General features: G+C 45.5%; 1 protein-coding gene across 2 annotated transcripts in view; it reads right to left on the bottom strand.

Moving 5' to 3' along the window:
* The window catches only part of ACSM3 (acyl-CoA synthetase medium chain family member 3), a 31,119-nt gene extending 14,353 nt beyond the window's left edge, over window positions 1-16,766 (bottom strand). For both annotated transcript variants that reach the window (XM_075564590.1, XM_075564589.1), the window contains exons 1-4: window positions 16,628-16,766; window positions 11,146-11,415; window positions 10,117-10,327; window positions 3,408-3,615 (exon numbers count right to left, since the gene is read on the bottom strand). In XM_075564590.1, coding sequence (XP_075420705.1) covers window positions 3,408-3,615; window positions 10,117-10,327; window positions 11,146-11,388 — 662 coding nt within the window. In that variant the 5' untranslated portion in view covers window positions 11,389-11,415; window positions 16,628-16,766. The remainder of the gene's footprint in view (window positions 1-3,407; window positions 3,616-10,116; window positions 10,328-11,145; window positions 11,416-16,627) is intronic.
* Window positions 16,767-17,922: the final 1,156 nt, after the last annotated feature.

The following is a 17,922-nucleotide window of genomic DNA, read 5'->3' as shown; positions in this document are numbered from 1 at the left end:
AAGAGAGCCATATTTGTGCCCATTCCAAAGAAAGGTGACCCGACAGAATGTTCAAACAATGGAACGATAATTGCTATCACATGCAAGTAAAATTTTGCTTAAGATCAACAGTTGTAGCAGTCCATTGACAGGGAACTGCCAGAGGTCCAGGCCAGATTCAGAAGAGGATGTAGAACAAGGGAAATCAATTCTGATGTCAGAAGGATCTTGGCTCAAAGCAGAGAATACCAGAAAGATGTTTGCTTGGGTGTCATTGACATCAACGGCATGCAAAGATCCACTGTGTGGAACATCATAAACTAGGGGTACCCTTGAGAAGAATGGGGATTCCAGAACACTTCATTGTGCTCATTCGGAACTTAGCTATGGATCAAGAGGCAGCTGTGTGAGCAGAGCAAGGGAACGCGGAGTGGTTTAAGATCAGGAAACGTGTGTGTGTCAGGGTTGTACCTCTCACCATACTTGCTCAGTCTGTACTCTGAGGAAATCAGAGAAGCTGGATTATGTGAAGAAGAGTGTGGCATCAGGGTTGTAGAAAGGCTGTGTGCAGATGACAACCTTGCTTGGTGGAAGTGAGGAAAACTTGATGCACTTGCTGAGGAAGAGCAAGGATTGTAGGCTTCAGTATGGATTACAGCCCAATGTAAGCCAGACCCAAATCCTCACAACTGGGTCATAGGTAATGTCATGGTAAATGGAGAAAGAGTTTAAGTTGTAAGGATTTTGCCTTGCTTGAATCCACAATCGATGCTCATGGAAGCAGCAGTCAAGAGATCAAAAGATATATTGCATTGGATAAATCCGCTGTACCAGACCTCTTTAGAGCATTGAAAAGCAAGGATGTTACTTTGAGGACTAACGTGTGTGCCCAACCCAAGCCGCCATGTTCTCCATGATATCACATGCGTGTGAATGCTGGACAGTGAATAAGGAAGGCCACAGGAGGCTCTTGCTGCATTGTGGTGCTGGGGAAGAATGTTGAAAGTACTGTGGACTGCCGAGCTAAGAGGACAAACCTCTGTATTAGAAGAAGTAAGGCCAGAGTGCTCTTTAGAGACAAGAGAGCAAGACTTCAAGAGAGACCAGTCTCTAGAGAAGGGCATCATGTTTGGTAAAGTGGGGGAGGGGGAGGCGAAAAAGAGGAAGGCTCTTAAGGAGACTGCTTGACCCAGTGGCTGCCTCAGTGGGTTCAGATACAGGAACAATTGTGAGGATGGAGCAGGAGCAAGCAGTGCTTCGTTCTGTGGTGCACACGGTCACCATGGGTTGGAACTGACTCGGTGGCACCTAACAACTACAATCTATCTAAAGTGCTGGGAGAGTGTATAGCCAGCATGTGGTCAGCTGTTACTGCAGTGACAGATTTATGAGAAGACTGTTTGGTTTGGGAATAGCATTAAGAACTCGACATGTCGGCCACTGGAGATCCCCTCACAGAGGGGTTTAGGAGAGGAGATGGGTTAGTCAGGGTGCGACGTAGTACCGATGAAGAACACAGCTTTCCCCCAGATCCTGGATGCTTCCTCCCACCAACTACCATGATCCGAATTCTACCTTGCAGGACTGGATAGGGCAGAGGTTGTACACTGGTGCATATGGGAGCTGGAGGCACAGGGAATCCAGGGTGGACGATACCTTCAGGACCAGGGGTGTGAGGGGCGATGCTGGGAGAGTGGAGGGTGAGTGGGTTGGAAAGGGGGGACTGATTACAAGGATCCACATGTGACCTCCTCCCTGGGAGATGGATGGCAGAGAAGGGGGGGAAGGGAGACTCCGGATAGGGCAAGATATGACAAAATAACGATGTATAAATTACCAAGGGCTCATGAGGGAGAGGGGAGCGGGGAGGAAGGGGATAAAAAAAAGAGGACCTGATGCAAAGGGCTTAAGCGGAGAGCAAATGCTTTGAAAATGATTAGGGCAAAGAATGTATGGATGTGCTTTATACAATTGATGTATGGATTGTGATAAGAGTTGTGTGAGCCCCTAATGAAATGTAAAAAAAGAACTCGACATGTGAGCTTGTCGAGCTGAGCTGCAAGCCCATAGCTGCAAGGACATGTGTAAACACTTGAGGAAAGCAGGAAGTTCATTCTGAAGAAGGAATATTAGAACCAGCAGCTGTAGAATTCAAAGGTAACCCTGGAAGCACCCCCGTGCAGGCCTTGGGCATCAATGTGATTTGTTTTTAAGTGTGCTCACAACGTGATAGTGTGGCTGTCACCAGAAATTGTACACTGGTACAGATAGGAACTGGAAACACAGGGAACCCAGGGCGGATGAACCCTTCAGGACCAGTGCTGAGAGTGGCGATACTGGAATCTACATATACCCCCCTCCCTGGGGGACGGACCACAGAAAAGTGGGTGAAGGGTGACGTCAGACAGTGTAAGACATGACAAAATAATAATTTATAAATGATCAAGGGTTCTTTGTGGTGGGGAGGGGGAAAATGAGCTGATATCAAGAGCTCAAGTAGAAAGCAAATGTTTTCAGAATGATGAGGGCAGCAAATGTACAGATGTGCTTGACACAGTGGATGGATGGATGGATTGTGATGGTTGTACGAGCCCCCAATAAAATGATATTTTTTAAAGTGTGGCTATCAGTAATAATATAATCTACACAGAAAGGACTAATCCAAACCAGCTTCCTTGGGAGTCAACAGCCCTGCAGTGGGTGCCGTGATCGCCTGGAACTGCCTCCACAGACACAGGACTTAGGTCCCCAGATGCTAGGGATCGTCTTTGAGAAGCACCCTAGTGAGGTAGCCCCACACTACCTTTTCTCGGAAGAGCCCACAACTACTTACCAGTCAGCGTGGAGTATAAAGGCTTGGGCCTTTGCATTTGGTGGGGATCAGACCTATGAAGGAGCTACCAAGCGCCAGAAGACCTTATGGGTTGGCTGAGGGTTTTTTAGAAAATGCATCAAAGATGAGGCTATTTCTCACTTAATCCCACTTCAGCTCCCCTCTCTCAGAGGTGTTGATCCTAAGACACTTTTGTTTTAATAGCGGTTCTCAACCTGAGGGTCGTGACCCCTTTGGGGTTTGAATGACCCTTTCACAGGGGTTGCCCAGTTCCTAACAGTAGCAAAATGACAATTATTAAGTAGCAACAAAAATAATTTTATGGTTGTAGGGGGGCGGTGTTCCCAGCATGAGGAGCTGTATTAATGGGTCGCAACATGAGGAAGGCTGAGAACCACTGCCTTAATAGATTTCATACTCAGGGTCTGCCTCCTGGGTTTCCCAACCTACCCACCCCAGAACTTTGCACCGTTAGTGAAGCACTAATTGTTCCCTTGCTGATTATTTTTAATTTGCATTTTGCTGATCACAAGTGAGTCGAACATCTTTTCACTGTTTCCTTTTGGGAGACTGCTCTACCACGATGGTTACTCACTTCATCATCTCCTTGAGGTTTCTCCACCCTTCTCTGGGGTTTGGAGAGACGATGAGCTTGGAGTTCAGATGTTCACATTTAGGTGCAATAGCGTCGACCGCCGGGGCTAATGCGTCATTGGTGATAACGCACTTGGCTTTGGACGACTGTAACCTGTAGAGGATGTCTCTTTGCGTCAATTGAGTGGTTCCTGTAATTAAAACTGTCCCTAAGGAAGCAGAAAGGAAAAAAAAATGTTTAAAAGGAAGGAATTCCCTCATCGTGTTAGCTAGAGTCACATGAATCTGTCATATACAGAAGGGATTAATAAATTTACCAGGCAAGGTATATATATTTTTTTTACTTTTTTTTTTAATTTTAACAATTTATTAGGGGCTCATACAATTCTTATCACAGTTCATATATATATATACATCAATTGTACAAAGCACATCTGTACAGTCCCTGCCCTAATCATTTTTTCTCCTCTTTTCTTTTTTTACATTTTATTAGGGACCCATACAACTCTTATCACCATCCATACATATACATACATCAATTGTATAAAGCACATCCATACATTCCCCGCCCCAATCATTCTCAAAGCATTTGCTCTCCACTTAAGCCCCTTGTATCAGGTCCTCTTTTTTTCCCCCTCCCTCCCCTTTCCCCCCTCCCTCATGTGCCCTTGGTAATTTATACCTCGTTATTTTGTCATATCTTGCCCTATCCGGAGTCTCCCTTCCCCCCTTCTCTGCTGTCCCTCTCCCAGGGAAGAGGTCACATGTGGATCCTTGTAACCAGTTCCCCCCTTCCAACCCACTCACCTTCCACTCTCCCAGCATTGCCCCTCACACCATTGTTCCTGAAGGTATCATCCACCCTGGATTCCCTGTACCTCCAGCCCTCATATGTACCAGTGTACAGCCTCTGCCCTATCCAGTCCTGCAAGGTAGAATTCGGATCATGGTAGTTGGGGGGAGGAAGCATCCAGGATCTGGGGGAAAGCTATGTTCTTCATCGGTACTACCTCGCACCCTAATTAACCCATCTCCTCTCCTAAACCCCTCTATGAGGGGATCTCCATTGGCCGACACTTGGGCCTTGGGTCTCCACTCGGCACTTCCCCCTTCATTTAATATGGTATATATATACATATACATATACACATATATACACACACTTATATCGTTGTTTTTTTGCATGATGCCTTATACCTGGTCCCTTGGCACCTCGTGATCGCACTGGCCGGTGTGCTTCTTCCATGTGGGCTTTTTTGCTTCTGAGCTAGATGGCCGCTTGTTCACCTTCAAGCCTTTAAGACCCCAGACACTCTCTTTTGATAGCCGGGCACCATCAGCTTTCTTCACCACATTTGCTTATGCACCCATTTGTCTTCGGCGATCCTATCATGGAGGTGTGCAGTCAATGATATGATTTTTTGTTCTTTGATGCCTGGTAACTGATCCCTTTGGGACCACTCGATCACACAGGCTGGTGTGTTCTTCCATGTGGACTTTGTTGCTTCTGAGCTAGATGGCCGCTTGTTTATCTTCAAGCCTTTAAGACCCCAGTCACTATCTCTTTTGATAGCCGGGCACCATCAGCTTTCTTCACCATATTTACTTGTTCATCCACTTTGGCTCTAGCCGTTGTGTCGGGAGAGTGAGCATCATAGAGTTCCAATTTAATAAAAGAAGGTATTCATGCATTGAAGGAGTGTTTGAGTAGAGGCCCAAGGTCCTTATGCCATCTTAATACTTGACCTATAAATATAGACACATAGATCTATTTCCCCATCTTCCTATATATATTTGCATGTACATGTCTTTGTCTAGACCTCCATGAATGCCCTTTGACTCCTAGCTCTTTCCTCCATCTCCCTTGACTTTCCTCCTGCCCTACTACCATGCTTCATTGCCACCTGGGCTAGCAAGGGTAAGGTTGCTTAGAGAAGAGGTATACTCAAGGTATATTTTTTTAAGGTTTAAAAAGAGTTTATTGAAAGATGTTTTTGGAAAAGAAGTTCAAAAGTCCCTTAGCTAGTCTAAAGGGCCCAGCAGAATGTAGAGCCGAACCTCATCTTTCTAGGTCTGTACATCCCAGCACTCCAGATTTCCTGTTGTGCCCTTGGCTCAGACCCAGCACCCAAGCACCTATTCAGTCATAGTGGAGAAAGTGTGAGTATCTTGTCTGGCTCCTGTCAGCCTCTGCACCAACTCGGGTCACTTCCATTGACAAGGAAATGTGTCTTCTCTCCCCCAAGCCTCCCTTTGGGCTGAAGAGGTAAGTACTGGGAAGAAGCATGGCCCCACCTCTTTTGTGTCCCAATTCTGCCAGATTGCTGCCATCACCACCTTCCTTGGCCAGCCTCTGCCTAAGTGCCATTACCCCACCTCCCCTGCCCCTAGTAATAGGATCCAAATTCGTTTGGAAGTTGATGGGTGAAGACCCTCCTTCTGTAACTACTTCCTGCTGACCAGAGGCGAAGGGCCACATGGATTTGGATGGCACCGCTTCTATCCTCGATCTGGGTGAGGGGCTGAGGGGGTGGTGGGGCGAGAAAATATCTGCATGGAATCTGGTAGCCGTCCCATCGAGGGGGTTGAGCTGCAGGCTGGAGTCTGTTCTCTGCATGATCATCCACAGCCTCACAGCGGCCAGCTGTGCGTCTGTGGAAGGGCAGCGCTAGCCTCCCCCCTTTTAATGGTATTTTTAATTCTATACCACTGACTACATAAATGATATTATTCTTAGAATTATCAAATGACGCATGGAGGTTTATGCAATTTTTCAGGAGGCTGATAATGCTGAGTGCCAAGCCAAGTGTGGGGAAGAAGTCAGATGGTGCCCATCAGAAAGGGTAGTGTCTGGGCTTGTCTTTCAGCAAGCAGCCATCTAAGTGACATATCGGCTAAGTCCACATGGAAGAAGCACCCAGCCTGTGTGATCAAAGAGTTCTTATGATTAAAAACAATGTATGATCAGAGAGGGGGATTGTATTAGAGTTTAAATTCTGATCACCCTGGTTTGCAAAAGTGTATAAATGGCAGTGATAGCCCCAAATCCATTTGTGGAGTCCCCACATAAACAAAGCCTCCTTTGAATATTTCTGATCACTAAACAAGGATGTAGGTAATCTTGCCCTTAGGCAGAAGGCTTGGGAAAGTGGATACCTCCATCCATCTCTAGCCAACCCAGGAAGGAGCAGTCTCTCTCTTGGGGGCTTGCTTGATGGAATGTCCTTCTTGATGGAAGGCCAGCATGTACCTTACTGGAGACTGTACAGGGGGTTGCCTAGTCCGGTGTCCTGCCCTTTCAGTTCATTCCTGACTCATTTGGTTGGATGGTCCTGGACCAATCTTGTAAGTCCTTCTAACATGGCCCAATCATGCTCCTGTACCTGCTTTTGTGGTCCCCTTGGTAACTGTAGTGCCTTGATCTGCCACCAGTCATGCTTTTGCGACACTTCTCTGTGCCCACTCATGCCCTTTTTACAGCTTGGTATCTTCATGAACCCTTGGATGTCATTTCAACCTCCTGTTGGTGATCTCCCTCTCCCAGATGACATGTCGCATCTTTATATTGTCTTTGTCTCTCTTAAGACTGAATGAGTTCTCTATATTCAAGATGAGGTTTCTTTTGTATTCTAAAACAAGCTGAAAAGGAGTTTTAATGGAAAGGTAGTATTACCTAGGGGAATCACAATGTCAAAAATGTGTATGAACTGTTGAAGAATTTTTAGAAAGTTGTAAAATTTCATTCAATTTATAATACAAAACCTCTAAACAAAACATGTTGTAGATTAAATTTTATACCCTCCCCCAAAATATATGTTGAAATCTTAATCCCTACCCCTGTGGCTGTAATGTAATGCAGTGAATTAAATATTTAATGGAAAAGTCAGGAAAGAAGGGAGGAAGGAAGGAAGAGGTATTTCAGGCATCAAACCACTGTCACAGAGTCAATTCTGACTCATAAAGACACCTGTAGAACAAAGTAGAACTGTCTCATTGGGTTTCCAAAGTTGTAATCTGTATAGAAACAGACTGACTGACACATATTTCTCCTTCAGGGTAGCTAGGAGGTCCAAACTACCAACCCTGTGGTTAACAGGCAAGCACTTCAACCACTACACTACCAGGATGCTTGTCTTGCAAGCAGACACAGAAGCACTGGGCAGCTAACTCAAGGTTGGCAGTTCAAACTCAACAGCTTCTCTCAAAAAAATGAGACGCACTTACACCGGTAAGGCTTGACAGCCTCAAAAACCCTATGGAGCAGTTCTAACCTGTAGGATCACTTTGAGTCAGAAACCACTTGATGGCAATTGTTTTTGTCTTTTTTAATAGTCCCTGGGAGAAAGGGGACTCAAATTCACACTGGCCTCTCTTTATTTTCTCAGACCAAGTAATGTTCCACTTCCGAGAATTTGCACTTGTGTGTTCATTTTCCAAAAGGCCCTGGTGGCACAGTGGTTAAAGCGCTCCACTGAAAACTGAAAGGCCAGCAGTTTGAGCCCACCAGCTGCTCCCTGGGAGAACAATATGGAGTCTACTTCCCCAAAGAGGACAGCAGGGGCAGTTCTACTCTGTCCTATAGGGCCACAAGGAATCGACATGATGGCAATGGGTTGTGTTGTGTTGGGGTCAAAATCCTGGTACCAACCAATTGAATTTTGAAAGTCTCTTGCTTAGACCAACCTTATTGGTTAGACAGAGACAAGTGGGACCCCCCACACACATAAGACAAGGACTCTCAGTCATCCTCTTCTCTAGGACTGAACTCATCCCTGCGTAGAATAGACCATTTAAGAGCAAAAGAGCAGTATATCAACTTGAAGATATGTCAATGTGGGGGGGCCATCCTCCACAACTGAATGGATCGTAAGAGACCCACTGAAGGGTAAATTAAAGAAACAACAGACAAGACGTGGAAGTGCTCACCTCTTCTATGGAATCTGGAACCAGAGGAAGTGGAATGTATTCTCTCACAGACTTATATAACCTCAGGCTTGCAAGGCACACTTAACAGGAAGGGGACAAGATGCGGTATACACACGGCAGGAAGGTACATATATAATCAAGATGGGTGGGTTCTAGATCCTGGCCATCTCTGAACTGGCTTGACTTTGTGTCCCTGAGCGCTTCTCCAGAGGGGCAATCTGATCCTTATGAAAAGGGAGTGGGGCGGTCTGATTGCTCTTGATGGCAGACACCCGTTAAGCAGCTAACCTCCAAGCATACAGTAGCGACCATGTGTTTGCAATCAGCACCTGAAAATGGGCATTTTATGGGGGGACACTGAGGGGAATAACGCTTAGTCAGGACAGTGTGACTGAGATTCATTTCCAACTCATGAACATGAAGGGCTTCCTCCACCAGAGTCTGCCACTCAGGTTCTTAATTCTCAGCCTAGAGAATTTGTCTGTATACCCTCTCTCCCCAGTTCACAGTTTCCCACATGTGAAGACTTGGTAAAAATCCAAAGAGCCCGTATAGTGCTTTCAATTAGGCTGGTAATTGAGCTAGGGGTGTACACGTGGCCGGCAAGGCCAGTCGTTCAAATCAAGCCCACTAGCTTCTCTGTGGGAAAAGTATGAGGGTGTCTGCACCCATACAGATGTACAGTCATGGAAACCGTATGTAGAATCATCTGTCTCATAGAGGCTGCGGTCTTTAAGGAGGTAGACGGCCACAGCTGTCTCCTTCGGAGTCGCTGCTGGGTGCTAAGATGAGATTAGCAGCCCAGTGTTCAACCCCTGTGCCACCAGGACTGCCTTTGGAGATATGTCAGAAGCCAATTTGATCGGATTAGAAGGGAGGAGTCACAGGCTGAACGCATCCAACAGAAGGTCATGAAGAGGGGGAATAAAGAAGGAAGCAAAACGGGTGGGTGGGCATAAGACAAACTCAACTGCGGATACTTTGAGTTTCAAATGCCCATGAGTCCTATGAGGAGCTCTGGTGGGACTGTTGGTCAGGCATTGGACTGCTAACCTCAAGGTCGACAGTTCAAACCCAACAGCCACCCTGCAGGAAATAAATGAGGCTACTTGCTCTCATAAAGATTTATAGACTTGGAAACCCTATAAAATGTTGCTATAACCTATGTACAAATATACGTGACACAACTGATGTTATAAGAGCTGTCAGAGCTGCCCCCCACCCCAATAAAATGATTTAAATAAAATATTTTTTAAAAGGTTGCTGTAAGTCAGAATTGACTTTTAGGTAGTGGGGCTTTTGTTTGTTTGTTTGCTTGCTTGCTTGCTTTGGGCATGGGTCCTCAAGGATAAAAGCATTAGGTAAAAGAGTATTCGATTGTTGATTTTCATTTGTTGAACAAACCAATCCAAATCCTAATTCAGATCATGGTGTCCGCATGTGTGCAGAGTAAAACTCTTTCAAAGCATTTTCGAAGCTGTGACCTTGCAGAAGTAAATTGCCAGGCCTGTTTTCGGAGGCACCTTTAAGTTGATTTAACCTGGCAACCTTCTGACTAATAATTATGCACTTAACTATGTGTGCAGGGCCTCCTTCGGACTAGAACGGACACACAACAGCAAAATAGATCAAAGGATGACATCTTTCTGACACATTCCTAAAGTTCCCAGGGCTAGTCCCTTCATTCATATAACCGAAAACAGCATCTCCTGATTCCTTAGGGGTTTTAGAAAATCTCCCATCCAGCTTCGTTTACATATGATCATAGTGTAGACATGACTAACCTGTTCGGAGGCAGGCCATATTTGCAAGCCACCACTCTGGGATCCTGGGCAGGATGGTGATTACTCGATCTCCCCTTTGCAGGGCACAGGCTTCTGTAAGTATATTGGCAAATTTCCTGGACAGAGATCCCAGTTCTTCAAAACTCCATCTCACCTCTTCTCCATGCCCGTCTATCCACCAGAAGGCTGGATGAGAAGGTCTGTTTCCAGCCTGCGAAAGAGAAGCCAATCATGGATTTTAAGATTATTGTGCATTTAAATGAGACTTTTAAACTGATCCAATGGAAGATTTTCTTGGAAGAAAATTCCTAAGTCATCTATTAAATATCCTTGAGTCTTTAAAATGCCCTGGCCTTCTTTTCACATGTTGGGAGAGTTATGTCACCCCTTCTGGTCCATGTCACGTCTCATTTAGTCTGGTCGGTTTTCTCCCCCCAAAGTTCACATTCTCGCATCCATTTATCTTCCTCTCAATACATTCTCTGTGCCTCATTTCCTACCATATCTGACCTTCCACTCTTTATTTTTTTAAAAATCAACCTAGAACTAGACATTTATGAAACCCAGGGTTTCTTAATTGTGGAATTACTGATATTTTGGACTGGATAATTGTTGGGATCCCTGAGTAGTGTAAACAACGTGCTTGGCTGCTAACCCAAAGGCTGGAGGTTCTAGTCTGCCCAGAGGAATGTTGGATGACAAAAACCTGGTGATCTGCTTCTGAAAACACAACCAGTGAAAACTACAAAGCGCAGTTCTACTCAGATAGATGTGGGCTGCCAAGAGTCAAAATCTACTCCGCGACAACTGCTTTGCTTGGCTTTCTTACTTCTTTGCTGCAGGGGCTGGGCTCTGCAGTCTAGGATGGTTGGCATCATGCCTGACCTCTCCCTACTAGATGGGTATAGTATCTCTCCTAATCCATTCTGACACCAAAAATATCTCCAGATAGTGCCAAATATCTTCTGGGGGCAAAAGGACTCCCATTTAAGAATGACTGATGTCTACTGAGTGGTCTTCGTTCCGTACCTTTTCTATCTTGGTCCATTGATCCAGGACATCTTTAGCAAAGTTGAAATATTCTGGGATCTCCAGTGTGAAGTCCTGTTTCATGGACTCATAATTGGAGAAATTCTGAGGGGCCATTGCTCTATAATCTTTATATAATGTTCTAATAGACACAGCGATGGCTGGGTGCTGAAAATACTTGGCACGAAGTAATATCTTCATGGTGACAAGAGGTGGCATGAGTCTGAGTGGATGTTTTAGCATTCAGGATTTCTACAGCGACTGATCCATCTGAAAAGACAAGCACAAAGGACACATGTTGTTTCTGTAAGGTACCCAGACAGGAAAGCAGCCAACTTTTGTTATTAATCACTTGGTAACAATGTTACATGTATGTTACCATAAGTAACAAAATGGCCGTAATGGGACCATTTTTGAGCACTCACTGTGTTCCAAACACTCAACTCAGTGTTTTACATACAATTTCGCATTAAATCCTCATTGTGCTATCATCTTTAGAGTTGTTGCCACTATCTGCTCTGCTTCACTGACAGAAAATGGAGGCGCAGTGAGGCTTCATCATTACTTAGAGGAAGAAGCTGGATTTGAATGCAGGCGTTCTCTGCTTTCAGCTCATTTTCCTGACTGCTACATACTCCAACTGCTACATACTCCTCCCCCTACCTACCAGTCAAGTGGTTGTGCAGAGGTGGCTGGAGTGTTACCGTGATGCTTGGTGCTATGTCAGTGGTATCTCTAATAGCAGCAGGGGATGGACAGATTTCAGGAGCGCTTCCAGACTAAGACAGACTAGAAGAAAGACTCAGCAATCTGCTTCAATGGAAACCCCCTGGACCACAATAGAATTTTGTTAAAAGCCACTCACATACACCGTGGCTACAATGGTGGACCCCAGGATGGGGTGGCACACCCTGTTGTGCATGATCACCACGAGCTGGGTGACTGCCGACTGCCAACCCACCATGGGCGTTTCGAATGTAAGGATCTGGGCCATCTGGTCAGTTCCTCTCACCGAAAGCCAAGAGCTAAGCCACTTTATCTAACAGAGTTCACTGTTCACGGATGTCAAGGAAGTCTACTCCACAGATGATGAAACCAAGAGGAGTCCAGGATCCATTTAGGCCTAAAAGTGCTGTCAAAGATGGGGCCTCTATAGACTTCAGTGCCCATGTTTCCACGTCACTTTGGGGCCCAGGGTTATCAGCGATGGGTTGACACTGTATTTACGGGACATGTAATCATAGGGCTCTAGCCTTTACGACTTTTACACTTGATCTTAGCTCCAAGGCCGAGAAGCAATCCTTTATGACTTTTGTGGGGGAGGCCCCTCTGGGTAACTCAACACTCCCTGCTTCAGTGGGAAATTATTGATTGCTATGTTAATTACTTGGCTGGTCACTCATAAACAAGACTTAAAAATTCAGTGCTAGGATCGTGGGAGGCTCTTGTCTTTAGACTGTTAGCAATTTTCCAGATGACCTACAAGGGACAAGTGTTAATCTCACACTCATTAACTTGTGAGAGTAATTATTTTTAACTGCAGTGCTAGCTGCGGGGTGGGTAAGGCGGCATGGCTCTATGAAAACATTACTGGGTTGCTCCATTGCCCAGATAATTAAAGACAGATGTCAGCCCGAAGTCCTGTCGTAAATGGACCCGGTGTTCAGGCATCGTGCCGAGGAACCCAATGCATCAGCTCTGGGCACTTGTGATCCTCTCATCTAATTTGTGTGAGGACTTGACAAATCAATGAGCTTGAGTCCTGATTCCCCTGTGAAGAAAATTGAACCCCAGCAAAGGTGAGCAACCTGGTTTACCATAGCACGTCAGAGCTAGAACTAGAATTCAAGTCTTCCGCATGCCACTTAAATGTTCTCTAGAGCAGGGTTTTCCAACCTTGGTCATGTGTTGGAATGGCCAAAAAAGGTTTGTTTGTTTGTTTGTTTGTTTTTCAAAATGGTTGATGTCTGGGTCCTGGAACAATGAATTCAGAATCTTTGGATGTGTGGGGGTCTGGACATGTTTGTTTTTTTTTTAAGTTCCTCATAGGATTCCAAAATTGATGATCACTGGCCTAGAGGTTGTAGTCTGTAAACCAGGTACATCAATACCACCTGGAAGATGGTCAGAAATTCCCAGGCCCCACTGCTGACGGTGGAGCAGGTAGGTTTTGACATTTAAATAAGTAGCCCTGGTGATGGGTGTGCACATTCACGAGTGAGCAGCCCTCTGGCGTTGACCCCTGGAATCATCTGATTATGCAATAGGGTCCCAGTTTTGCTGCTGCCTTGAACTTCAGTTTCATACTTTACCAAAGGGGAAAACAATAGAACCTCTCTCAGAGCGGCTCTGAAGATGTGATGAGATCATGGGGCCAAGGTTGTTTGAATGACGTCCTCTCTGTGACTGCCCAGAAGCGCAGAGGTTGCTGTGGTTACCAACACTTAGTTCTTAGATGTACATTTTCTCTCTTTATCTTTAAAGTTTGGGATACTGCCTTTATATGGTTCAACATTTAGCATTCCGGTACCCACCCCTAGTCTCCTGGCTGTCTCATGAACTCCACCCCCCAGACCGTGTGTGTCATGAGGGCTATGTCTTACTCCAGGGCCGCCTAGGTGTCTTCAAGCACATCTAACCATAGATTCTTATTTTGTAAACACTTTGACACACGAGGCCCCTAGAATACATACTATTCTGAGCTTTTTTAAAAATCAGCACTTTGGAGGTGGGGGGGGGGGAATCTTTCCACATCAGAACGTGTGTGTGTGTTTCGTTTGACAGCTGCATGGAATTCTGTGAAGGGTCCCACTGTATTTCCTTAACCCAGATGAGCATTTGACATATTTACATTGTTTTATGATTTAGATATAATGTTGAAAATATACCTTGATTCTTTCTCTCATTACTTGGATGTGAAAACAGAAAGTTACATTTTAAAATACTTAAGAAGTATTAGAAGGGCAGGGGGAGACACTGATCCTATTAAAATAAGAATCAGTCATTAATAAATACTGATTGATCCTCTGGGATGAACTATTTCAGGCACAGGGAATACAGTATAGAGGTGAATGAAAGACAGAGTCCTTGCTCAGCGAGGAGAGAGGTCAGTGTAGGTAGTGGGTAAGGCAGTAAAGCAGAGGGTTCTCAAGGTTCAAGTGCGATCTGGCTGCTTTGTACTAGGTCATTTACAGTCATTTTCTTATTATTCCCATTCTGTAGACAAGGACACACACACAAGCACACCTCTTTAAGTTGGAAACTGGATTCGTGCAGTCCTCAGATAGTCGGTGAGCACCTCCTCTGAGCCAGACCTGCACTACAGCTGTGAGCCCAAGGGCAGATTACCCAATAAGCAATGTAAGCGTGGGTTTGCTGGGAAGTCCTTACTAACCCATGGCGAAAGCCACTTTCACATAGACGGAAAAAAACAACCCACTTTCACATGGAAGGTAATCATGGGCTTCCTTCACATACACCTGTGCAAGTGCTTATTAGGCACCGGTAGGTACTCACAAGTAACCCCATGCCTATTTTGCTTCCTTGGCGTGATGTCCTTGTCAAGGACTGTCCATTTGAAAAGAGGCTTTTTTCTGGAGAAAATGTGGGGAGGGGAGGCTGGGAGAGGGGCCAGATCTAGAAAGCAGAATCTTGATGTGGTTAAAGAAGAAAACAAATAGATAAAATTGTTTAGCGCAGATTCCTCAATAAACGTGAGCCTCTGCTTACTTTGCTTCTTATGTAATCTGACAGTAGGTGAAAACGACACAGGTCCAGGAGGGTGGAGGGAGGGTGGGTTGGAAAAGGGGAACCGATTACAGGGATCTACATATAGCCTCCTCCCTAGGGGACGGACAACAGAAAAGTACGTGAAGGGAGACGTCGGACAGGGCAAGATATGACAACATAATAATGTATAAATTATCAAGGGTTCATGAGGGAGGGGGGAGTGGGGAGGGAGGGGAAAAGATGAGGAATTGATTGATGCCAGGGGCTTAGATGGAGAGCAAATGTTTTGAGAATGATGAGGGCAATGAATGTACAAATGTGCTTTACATAATCGATGTATGTCTGGATTGTGATAAGAGTTGTATGAGCCCCTAATAAAACTATTAAAAAAAAGAAAAGAATATGGAAAAATGAAAAAAAGATACAAGTTAAAAAAAGACACAGGTGACCTTTGTACCCTTACAGCTTACACATTGACTATGAAGGAAAACATTGAGCAATTATGCAAATATCAACAGCTACCCTGAAGACCACTGCACTGTACTTAGCCAGCTAATAGGGAGCAGACTCGGAGGTTACCAGAACAATTTCTTCCCGAGGCCTCATACAGAATTCTCCACCGCCTTCAAAAGCCTTGAAAGCTCGGGATGAAAAGGAAACGGCCGATCGATCGTTTGAAACGTAAAAGGAGCCTCGTGGTTCTGTTTACTGAAAAGGAAAAGGTCATTGGCCCCGCATCCCTACCAGAATGCCCCCTTCTTCCCAAGACAGATGGATAACCTGTCTTTCCGGTGATCTAGCATCTTGCAACTCCCATTTGCCAGGCTTCCCAAACTCTTTGTAGCTGACGAACTGAGATGCCTTTACCACGGTGAACCCAGAAGCCTGGCGAAGGAAAACTTGGATCAGAAAAGGGCCGCTGCCGGCCAGATGGGCTTCAGAAAGTACGGAAGCTCTCATCTGAAACACAAAGTCGCCTCCACAGAGCATCGGTGCAGGAGCTTCAGGCTCCACCTGTCATCCTAAACACAGCCCCTAAACACACCTGTCGTCCTAAACACAGTGGTTCTCAACCTTCCTGATGCCGCCACCCTTTCACAGTGCCTCGTGTGGTGGTGACCCTTCCCCCCCATACAATTATTTTCGTTGCTACTTCATCACTGTCATTTTGCTACTGTGATGAATCGGGCAATCCTCGTGAAAGGGGGGGGGGTCTTTAAAGGGGTCGCGACCCACAGGTTGAGAACCGCTGCAAACGCAGCCAAGTGAACATGTTTGCCCAACTCTGCTTTCCACTCCCCGGAGACAGGATTCCTGGCATTAAAGTGGCTCTTTTCTGGAGTCTGCATTCTCGTGTTCACAGTTTCCTGCGGAGAGCTTGCAGATTTTCTGGATGGAGCCAGAGCCAGATTCCTGTCTGCACAGCACTGGGTGAGGAGTTAAGTGAACAATACCGGAAAAAACCAATGCCCAGTGGTTTTGCCAACACACTTTATCAAGTTAGCACAGACACGTCATTTTCAAAAGCCAAAACAGGGCCAAAGAGCTTAAAATGAAAAACTCAGCAGCTAAATTTACAGCCTTTGTGTTGACCTTGTCACATACTAAACAAAGCCCAGTAATGCTGACAGAAACATTTGCCTGCCCCAAACTCCATTTGTTTGTTTTGGCTTTGTTTCATTGTTCATATTTGTTCATGAATGCATATGCAAACCAAGCAAAGATTACAAAAGAGAAAAGGCGAGGTACTCACTCAAGTTAGATCCCAGTAGCCAGAGAAGACTGGCAGCCTTCTTGTCTAGAACAAGACTGAATCGTAACTTTTACATCTGCTTGTGGGAGCTGGGAGGGGGAGTAGACAGACAATCTGTAAAACCAAGATGTGTCCAGAGTGTCTTTTGTGGATTGGTGGAGACGTTCTGGGGGGAGGAGCAAGACTTGTATAAACCGAAAGTTTACTTAATCCCTCCCATGTTCTCAGAGCAATCACTTAGGCAAATCCTGAGTTGCTTGAGGACTGCAGGTATTGATTTACTGGAAGGAAAAGACAAAAGGAACTGCTTTAAAAAAATCATTTTACTGGGGATACTTATAGCTCTTAGAGCATTCCATACATCAATTGTATCAAGCATATTGTACATTTGTTGCCATCATCATTTCCAAAACATTTTCTTCTTGAGCCCTTGGTATAAGCTCCTCTTTTTTCTCCTCCCTCCCCCACCCTTGTGAATCCTTGATCAATTATATATTGTTATTATTATTATTTCATATCTTACACTATTCATTGTCTCCCTTCACCCACAGTTTTGCTATTTGTCCCTTGGGGGGGGGGGCGACTATTTATCCAATCTTGTGATGGGTTCCGCCTTTCTCACCCTTCCCCCTCCCTGACCATCCCCCTGCCCTCAAGATATTGCTACCCCCACTACTGTTCCTGAGGGGTTTGTCTGTCCTGAATTCCACGTGTCCAGTGCACTTCTCTGTACCAATGTGTGTTCTGTGGTCTAGCCAGATTTGTAAGGTAAAACTGGGTCATGGCAGGGGGTTGCGGGGAGGAAGCTTTCAGGGAATGACTTTCAGGGAATGACTTGTGTTTGGTTGATGCTAGACTGCACCTTGGTTGAATCATCCCTTCCTTAGAACCTTCTGTGGAGGGATGTCCACTTGTCTACAGATGGGCTTTGGGTCTCTGCTGCGGAACTGCTTTGTTGGTGCGTCACTGAGTCATCATTGCATGAGACTCTGGAGGCACCGTAGAGCTGGTCCGTAGGGTTGCCAAGCCTATTTTCCATGGAAGCCGACTGGCACACCTTTCCTTCCTCCCGCTAGAGCAGCCGGTGGGTTCTAACCGCTGACCTTTCCATAGAAGGCAAGTAGTTCACAACTGAGCCCTCAAGGAAGGTGTTAGGAAGCCCTTGTGAGGCTATCAGTACGCATTGGACTGCGAACTCCAAGGTCCTTGGTTCAAACTCACTAACTGCTCTGCAGGAGAAAGCTCCTGTAAAGATTTACCAAGTGTAGCGGACTCAGGATCCCTCAGAGTCAGAA

The sequence above is a fragment of the Tenrec ecaudatus genome, chromosome 12, assembly GCF_050624435.1.
Source record: "Tenrec ecaudatus isolate mTenEca1 chromosome 12, mTenEca1.hap1, whole genome shotgun sequence".
Taxonomy (NCBI): Eukaryota; Metazoa; Chordata; class Mammalia; order Afrosoricida; family Tenrecidae; genus Tenrec; species Tenrec ecaudatus.
Note: the sequence above shows the minus strand (reverse complement) of the source record. Positions and strands in the feature narration are given on the sequence as shown.